The sequence below is a fragment of the Lampetra planeri genome, unplaced genomic scaffold (assembly GCF_965212315.1).
Source record: "Lampetra planeri unplaced genomic scaffold, kcLamPlan1.2.h2 scaffold_1201, whole genome shotgun sequence".
Taxonomy (NCBI): domain Eukaryota; kingdom Metazoa; phylum Chordata; class Hyperoartia; order Petromyzontiformes; family Petromyzontidae; genus Lampetra; species Lampetra planeri.
Genome location: NW_027613916.1, coordinates 22,095 through 31,204, shown reverse-complemented (window position 1 = coordinate 31,204; position 9,110 = coordinate 22,095). Strand labels below are relative to the sequence as shown.

General features: G+C 44.3%; 1 protein-coding gene across 1 annotated transcript; it reads right to left on the bottom strand.

Annotated features, from left to right (window-relative positions):
- Positions 1–1,777: 1,777 nt before the first annotated feature.
- RPRD2 (regulation of nuclear pre-mRNA domain containing 2) lies at positions 1,778–8,837 on the bottom strand (the record flags this gene model as incomplete). Its single annotated transcript, XM_078621865.1, is given in 15 exon segments — positions 1,778–1,969; positions 2,038–2,280; positions 2,630–2,940; positions 3,286–3,424; positions 3,757–3,840; positions 4,478–4,682; positions 4,684–4,821; positions 4,927–5,113; positions 5,201–5,316; positions 5,437–5,489; positions 5,651–5,802; positions 6,272–6,336; positions 6,338–6,402; positions 8,662–8,776; positions 8,778–8,837. Coding segments are annotated over 15 exon segments (2,125 nt in total), but the record flags the coding sequence as incomplete, so codon positions are not given.
- Between the last annotated feature and the right edge of the window lie 273 nt (positions 8,838–9,110).

Here is a 9,110-nt window from a genome sequence, read left to right as displayed (position 1 = left end):
CTGTTTTGACAAAGGCACATCCTGACTTTGGTTTCATATTACAATCTCTGGGGGGCAACTTTAAACAGCTGAGCCTTCACTAACTATGACTAATTAACAGGATATCAGAACAATGAAAAACACTAAATGCCCTACACCCCATTGGTGAGTTGGATGGATACGACCACAAGTCTGGACGGATAAATGGAATTTGCGCTCAAATTTGCCAGACTGCCTGAAGGTAAAAACTGGTTTTTAATTTTAACACAGTGAATAATTTAAAAGCTCTGCAAGTTCACACAGAATCTAAAATTTAAGTGTCACTGTAAAAATCACACGTGCCTACAAAGTTTTAAATGGAAATGGAAAGTTAAGACTTAAACATGTCGACATAAAACTATTGAAGACTGCAAACTTAGTGTGGAAACAGTTAACATGAGTTTAGTTTGGACACTTTCTTATTCAATTGAATGATAAAGTGTCCAAACTTTTGACAGGTAGTTTATGTTGTACAAAACTGGTCTATTTCAAAAAATTATACTGGATATTTTAGCAACATTTTTAACATTCTGTCTGAGACTGTCATGGCTCAAGTCCAAGTTCAGACAAGGTCATTAGTGCTCAAGACTGTGATGTGTGAACCTGAAGCTGTGTTCATGAGGACGTGTAATGTTGCTTGTGTTCATTTTAACTTTGGAGAAACACTGCTGAGCCAATTCATCCAGAAATAACCGAGAAGATGCTGCATGTGGTTGACAGTTGATTGGTGTCAAACACTTGACGGATAAGAGGAAAGAGGAAACGACACCATTTTCAAACTCAAATTTTTATTAGTCATTACAAGTAAAATGAGGCCGAGTATCTTCTTCCCCCTCGGAAAATGCACTTCTTCTGCCAGGATGCTGGAGGCTGAAAAAAAATCTCTCGCACCTCAAATGTCAGATTGCCGAACTCAGCAAGAAGCCGTACAATCACGCACAAGCAAAGGAACGCGTCCCTTAAAAAATAACATTCAGAGTTGGACCAGTAAGGAAGAGGTTCCCAATATGCTGATGTGTGTTGCAGAAGGAACATAAATGCGATAACCCTTTTTTTGTTGTTGTTTTTTACCAAAAGCTCGTGGACGCTGCTGATTTGGAGTGGAAGCAGTCAAAACTGCTCAAATCAAACGAACCCCTGCAGCATCGTTAGCTAGTCCCTTAGCAAAAATACCCTCAGACTAGAAAGAAAAACGAGGACCGGGTGGTGACTGATCGACTGCCTGCATGCACACGACGCATGCCATGCACACCGTTATCAAACGGATTACATATTTACTGCAACCGCTTCTTATCGCAGCAAGTACAAAGTGAATTATATATGTGTGTGTATATATATATATATATATATCCACCTCTTTCTTCTTCTCAGCCTCTGTCGTCACCACTCTGCTTGGCAGCATTCTCACAGCGCTGGGTTTGCATCTCTTGGTGGTGTTCTTCTTAATCTTCTACACCTACGTTGGCAGCCACTGCTCGGGTGCAGCTCCTTCTGTTGGCGTCATTCTTTGAGATAACCTCCTCTGGTGCCCACCTGAGGTGCCCACCTCTCCTGCATGTTAGGCCCCCCCCTTCTCAGCTTTGCTTCCCATGGGTGTCGGGCATGGGCTTCAGCAGAGTCCACCCTATGCCGCCTTGAATGTATCCACAGTAAAGAAGCAGGAAACAACTTTTAGTTAGTACCGGGGGGGGCAGGAAGGGTCTTTTTGGAGGGAACACGGGGCCAATATCACCCCCTCCCCTCGGACCCAGACGCTTGCCTCTTAATCGCGGCTCAGGCCCGTGGAACCGAGGAAATGGTGCACGTAGGGGTCCTCTGGGGGGGTGCGGGTGGTGTCCCGGGTGTGGAGGCCGGAGTGGGGGCCGTAGGCCAGGGGGCCTAACTTCAAGATGAGGAGGTGGTCTCCTCAGAGGGAATGGAGGAGGGAGGCCATGTCTTTGGAAGTAAGCGCCTTCAGAGGGTGAGACTGCGGGAGTGAGGCCCCCTCGAACTCTGGGGTAGCGGTGCGGGGGGCTGTACGGATCGTTCGGCCGTGGTGTCTTGGAAGAAAAGGGGGGTCAGGTGGGCGGTGGCCGTCGCTGTAACGCTCCCGATCCTCCTGATAACCAAAGTGGTGTCGCTCCAGGTCGTGTTGTGGATCGTCTGGGTGAAACATGGACTTGTGCCCATGGTCATGGACGACCATCCCACTCATGACACTGTTGCCTGGGGCCCGACTGAGCTCCGCTGCACTGGGCGCTGGCTGCTGCTCTGGGAGGATTACTGCGGTGCCGGGTACAGGAGCAGGGTTTTCAAAGCCTTTAGGAGGGGGAGGCAACTTAGGGACGGGAGGAAGCATGTTTCTAAAGAAATCAGAGGATGAGTTGACGCCTTGTTGGGAGCTCGACGCCTGGAGTTCCTGGGTTTGCTCTGCGTGGTAGGAATAATGTCCCGATGACAAGTTTTCACCAGCCCCCCCTGGCATCGGAACATTGTATCCTGTGGGCTGCTGAAAGTTCCCCTCTGGGTAAGCGTCCCCATACCAGCCCTGTTCCCTCAACCCCAGGGTGCTTTCAGGCGCGACCCCCGGCACTCGAGTTTGGCGGGAAGCCCTGTCCGTTCTGTGACATACCTGGCTGCATGTGGGCTTGAGGCTTGGGATGCTCGAGGTCCTTCTGGGAGCTATACTGGAATCCAGCTGATTTTCCAGTGTCTCCAACAGATGAAGGACGGCCCACTGGTTTGTCCATCATCTCATCCTGAGTTGGGGTTCCTCCACCCTCATCCCGCACCGGGGTCCCACCCTGGTTATCTGCTCCTGTTAGGGGGCTCATGTTGTCCCCTCCTTGAGATGTGTTCGTTGAGAAACCAAAGTCAAAGTTACTAAAAGCAGGGTTACCATGTAGGAAATTGTGAATTTTAGACTCCAAACTCTCCGATTCTCAGTTTCTTTTGTCTTGACTCTTGAAAAATCCATGTTTCTGTGGATAGTCTGCACTGGGGCTGAGGCCTGCGTTGGTCTTAGGGGGCACTTTGGAGTTTGTGCTTTGCTTTACAGTGGATGAAGACAGCACAGGGGTGATAGAGGAGAGAGTGGAACTCTGAGGGGGTGCTGCTGATGCAGATGTGGATGAGTGAGAGGGAGCATTCTTGCCTGTACTGGTGGAGACTGAGGGGACATTTGAAACGGGGCTGCCCTTAGACGTAGTGCCTGATTGAAGAAAAGCAGGGACGCGATGTTGATACACAGATAACATTATGTTTTGTTGTAGAAATCAAAGAAATGACGCTTACCCCTCAAGGCTGCCTTGTCCCTGGACTTTAGACAGAGCACTAAGAAGGTCTGCAGGACTCACGTCCACCTTTGAAAGGAGGTTGACCAGAGAATTTGCACTCTCTGATGCCACAGAAGCTGCTGGCTTGGACTCTGCCGAGGAGCCAGTTCGAGCGGATGCAGGACTGTCCAAGGTCGGACCTGCAAAAACCTTGACTGTAATTGATACTAATTGGATGCCAATGGTACTTCATATACTAAGTTCAGTGTGACTTCCACACTGAAAGTGACAACAAAAACCATGAATACAACCATCATTGTGTCGTCAATGTAGCAATACCACTGTACTGATGTTGGTATTTAGCTCGAAGTCTTTTGTTATCAGCCTCAGAGGTGCAATCATGGTGTGAAGCTGCACTGTGTTTTTGGTGTTTCGGTGTCTTAAAACACAGGGGGCGGGTATCATTGTGACCCAGGAAACTTACCTGTAGTCTTCAGGGCTGAACTTAAACTGTTGAGGATGGACTCAATTTTACCCAAGTCAACACCCCCTACACTTGCTGCAGGAGCTGCAACAGGGGGCGTGACATGTGGGATAGACGGCACATCTGGTGCAGATGGCTCTGTGTTTGCAGGATCTGGAATAGACCTCACCGGGGAGGCAGGGGCTTTAAGCTGCTCCTCAACTGAGGGGAAAGGACAGATGATCATATCAGCAAAAGAGTTTTTTTTAACTGTTAGGAAACACACAAAGGACCCACTGAGGTGGGGATGTCCCACAGCACGTTCTCTGGCTCGGATCACAATCCTTTGATTCTGGGTCGATGCCAGAGTTCCAACTGACGCCTACATTTACAGAATACACCAGAAAGTATCCATCTCCTAAAAGTAATGTGAAGCAAATGCACATGAAAGAGCTGTTAGAACCTTGTGATTTATCTGTCGAAGTACGGACACGGCTGGTGCTTCTTGGCTGCTGAACAGTACATTAACTATTCAGATGTTCCTCACTGGTGTGTCAAGTTTGTAATATGACTCCTTTAAGCATGCTTCAGCATCTGATCTATTTCAGATACTATTGCTAATTCCTAATATTTTCATAAATTTCCAGCCATAAATATTTTACAGTATTTCAATCAGAGGTTTAAGGGGGTGCTCACAAGCCCTGGATCTACTACAAGATCTAACATCTGTCCTCCTGCTTACCTATGATGTCCCCACTGAGTGGTTCCTCTTCAGAAAGGTCCATATCTTCCACTTCACGGTTGTCATTCTCTCCGAGACTCGCTAAGTGATTGGGGGAGCCTCCGGGTGAGGAAAGTGGACTCGGGGCTGGTGGCTCCGCATCATCATCCATTGCCAGACCATCAAGATCAGGATCAGGGTTGGCTATGTCTAAACCGTGGAACGGGGGACTCTGAGCCTGTTGGAGATGGAGCGTCTGCTGAGGGTGACGGGATTGGTGAGTCATCCAAGTTGGGCAATGTAGCCTTCAGGTTGTCCAGTTTGCGCTTCAGGAGAGACACGCGGTTAGCAAATGTTTGGTAGGCCTGGAGAGGAGAGGGGGGAGGACAGGAGATCAAGGTTCAGTGACTTCAATATAAACACTGTCGTAAAAAACAACTGCAAAGATGTGAAGCAAAGCTTTTGCTTACATTGGCAACAATCTTGACCTCCTTGTACTGCATCTCATAGAAGATGTCTGCGTTGTTGAGGGCTTCCAGGAGAGGAGGGCCTATCTTGTTTTGTCTGTCAAAGAACTTAACAAACTCTTGTAACTTCGTGCTTGCTTCCTCAAAGTCCTTGGAGAACTTCCTTCCACCCGCTTTATCTGTAAGTTTCAAACATGTTGGGATAATTACACAAGAGACGTAAAGATCATTGACTCTGGTGGAAGAAGAGAACTTGATGAGCGACCTTTCAGTTTTTTTGAGGGTTTCAGAACTGCAGATGTCAATCCTCATAGCTGCCAACTGTTTTTCTCTCAGGTCTACCTCCTCCAGAGATCTCTTATATTTGGACAGCTGGTCGACCAGTGCTTGGGGCTAGAAGAAGGGTGGAACTTGTCAATGGCCATGACAAACTTACATGGATACTTATATCTAAATTATACTTTTTTTCACATTGTAGCAGCACGCAGGCTCAACAAGAAAGTGATCTCTTACCACAAACTCTGCAACAATCTTGGAGCAGATATCGGCCTTAGATTGAATTGGAGCTGTTAAAAAAATGGAATGACAATGTGCAAGTAAGTACGAGCAGAAAAACATTAAGAAAAAAAAAGACAAAAAAACACGGTGCAACTCATGGTGCAACTCATGAGGCTGAAATATCAAAAATGTAGCACTGTTGGTGAGAGAAGTAAGACAGCAAACGTACTTTTTTGCTCCACCGGTGTCTCAGGAGGGGAGTCTTCTTTAAGTAAGATACCCCTAAGCTCCGTAATGAGCGGCCCTGAATACACACTCCTCTCCTCCCAGATGGACAGTATCCTCTCCACTGATCGTACCACCTTGGCATCGCCTTCACGTCTGAGCGACAGATTAAAATAGAGGGGAGAAAAAGATATTTGGTGTCTTAACAGCTGCTTTATGTGTTTTACTTTGTCAAAAAGATGAATATAAAAGTAACGATTATCAAATGATTGAAAAACACAAAATGATGAGGTTGACCACACACGGAAGAAGAGGTTAGCTTAGATGCTGCGACAGCATCAATTATATAAGAGTTTTTTTCTTGATTAAAGTTGGAGATAAGAACGACCCTGAAGGCTGCATCTAATCTTCTCTGGGACAGCGCCTCACAGATGACGATATGAAGATGAATCAAATACTTTGTGAAAGTGTCTGAACTTTCCAAATGTTTTTGGAGAAAAAAACATTCCAGATGGTTCTCTGTGAAAAACCTCCTTGTGCAGCAGGGCAACACACATATGCAATATACATCAGATTATACATTCAACAAGGACATCTTCATCAGCCATAAACAAAAACTACTTACATGACTTGCAAGAAGGCCTCTGGGAGGATGTCAGCAAATGCTGTACGGTAAACAATGGCATTTTTTCCGTTTACAGTTTTGAATCACATCATTGGCGAGATAAATCAGGTTGAGCTTCTGCGAGGCATTGGCTGTCGGAAGAAATACAAACGCTCAAGTCAGTTTGACTGCAGGAGAGGGGCACAGCAAAACAGTAAAACACTCATCAATGAAGAGTCATCACCCAGTTAATAGTGAGACGATTAAATGGGCAGAAAATGTATAGCAACAATCAGGCGACAAATAAAGTTTATCGGACTCCTCTAAAGTCACAGTAACTGTGTAACTGGTTTTCTATGTTATGTTGTGGATCAATATCAGAAGAAACAAACACATTTTAAAAAATATAAAATATAAATATAAAATCGGAGCATTTTTAAGCATATTTTAAAACTAATACTAACACTATATTCTATATGTGTTGTATCAGGAATGACCATTGCACAGTAAAAATAGAACAAAGACAAATCAAAGTTGCAGCTGCTGTTGACAGCGTCCAGTTACAACCAGTGTTCAACAAACCGAACAACTCTTCCTGCCGCTTGAAGAAACTGAAATAATAGTGTCAGACTACACTATTTTACATTTCTGTAGTGAATCAGCTATGTGTCCTTTGCTATGTAGACATATTTCCACTCAACATATAAAGCCAAACAAAGTACAAATATCACATCCAACAAGAGGACCAAGCACATGCAGCAGCTTGTGTTAGAAAACAAAACAAAAAACAACAAAAAAACATTGTGGGACAATAATAAAACTGGAAAAGAAGACTACAGTGTCTAAAATGTATACAATTCATGCCCTGTGATGTAAACACAGGAAAGCCACTCTGGTTTAGGATGTCAACTGTAACAACCAGGTTCATCATTCAATATATTCAAATTTCACCGGAAAAGACACTGATACTTTGATACTTTTCTATTGGCACGACAATAAAAACTCATGAATTCAACCAACTGACTTTGACAGAGCTTTATTTCCAACTGTCTCCGCCTACAAACGTTTGTTCTCAATCATTAGACACATTAAGTCCAGTGGTGACTTGAATGAAGTATTACCATCATAACTTATTTCTTTGTGACCTTCACAACAACAAACTAGTGAAGGAGAGCAACAACAGGCTAACCAGCTAACATGGTACTAAAATTAAAATTAAATTCAGCCAAGCTGACTTACAACATGCCACACACTAACCACAACACGTGAGAGTGACATAAAAGCTCCTTTATCGAAACATAAACACAAAAATACACACCGCTTTTAATATACAAATAGCAATGGAGGGGAAATACTTCAGAATAAGTTAAAACTATGTTGGTTTTCTCTATCCACTACTATCCAACACAGAGCAAAGTGCACTTGCTGATAGCATGTAATGAACTAAAAGGCAGACAATACACCATTATTTATGAGCGAGGGCAGTATAAGCTATGATTAATTACATAAAGCCCCCTGAACACAACTCAAAGTAATAAGCAAGTGTATTTAGACTAGTGGCTGAACAGTGAGGGTGACGAACGTAAAGGAAACGTTCATCACCATCAAAATAATTATTAGATATAATTTCACAACATGTTCAACTGTAGAATCCAGAATCCAGTCATGTCTGGTAGGTTGATACGTTAAAACTTGTTCAATAGATTTCAACACAATTAACATTTCAGTATTTCAAAAGGACACCGACAGGTGTGAAGTAGTAATTGTGACAATACAAGAAACACTACGATTTTGAGTAAATTTGAGTAAAAAGTATTTCTAAGCAATCGCATGGCAAAGGCCGACAAAAAGACATTGTTGCTAGGAAGCACCAGGTGAAGCCGTTTGTTTACTGGCACACCTGAGCAAAGCAACACAAGTAAGCCACAGTAAGTCACATTGGCTAGGACATACAGCATATTGATACAGGGCACATTGGGAGAACCTTCCCACACTAATTCATTCATGGCGCATTGTACCAGACAAATATATTCCTAACATCAGTATCAAAAAATCTAGCATCACTCAAACGTTACTATCCGGTTCCGTTATTACTCCCACACCTGCCAATACTGTAGTTATGAGAGATAAGTGGAAAATCCACTAATCAATAATACCTGTCTGTTTCACTAAACCTAATGACAGTCAGTATCGAGTGTCACTCAAAGTGAATTACTCCACCAAGCATAGGAAGCGCTGCCTTTAAATGTGTTAGCTGGCTTCGCTAAGCTAACATGAGGTGATGGCGCGCCTGACAGCAATCGACAATTATCTTTACTTTACAACTTAATTTAACCAACGGAAGTACCTAGATCATGGTGTGAAGACGAGGTCCGTTTTTTCACAGTAACTCGTACAACCACGTTACTTACATTTCTTCAGACATTTGACCCAGTGTCGCACAATTAGGCTGTGGTATTTCTTGTTGTCGATACACCACGTTGACAGTCCTTGAATCGAATCCATGGTGTTTGTCACACTTGAAAAACTTCCTGTCTACTGTTGACTCAAAAGAGCCGCCATGGGCACCTCCTGCTCCCGCTGCCATGGCTCGAGCAACTCGCCCGGCGATTCACCGCACCGAACCTAAGCTACCTTAGCCTGCTAGCTTAGCGTAGCACAGAGATGATCGCAGGCAACCGCCGTTCAACTGCCATTGTTGCGTTATAAAATCTTAATCGTTAGGTTTGCTGGCTGTTATTACCGTGGATGTGTAGAAAATATACACTGCAAGTAGCTGTATTAAAGCAATGCCCGTGTATCCTCTTATATTTCAAGTTAAAACTTAGCGCCTGACAACATCCCGCAGGACTGTTTACTC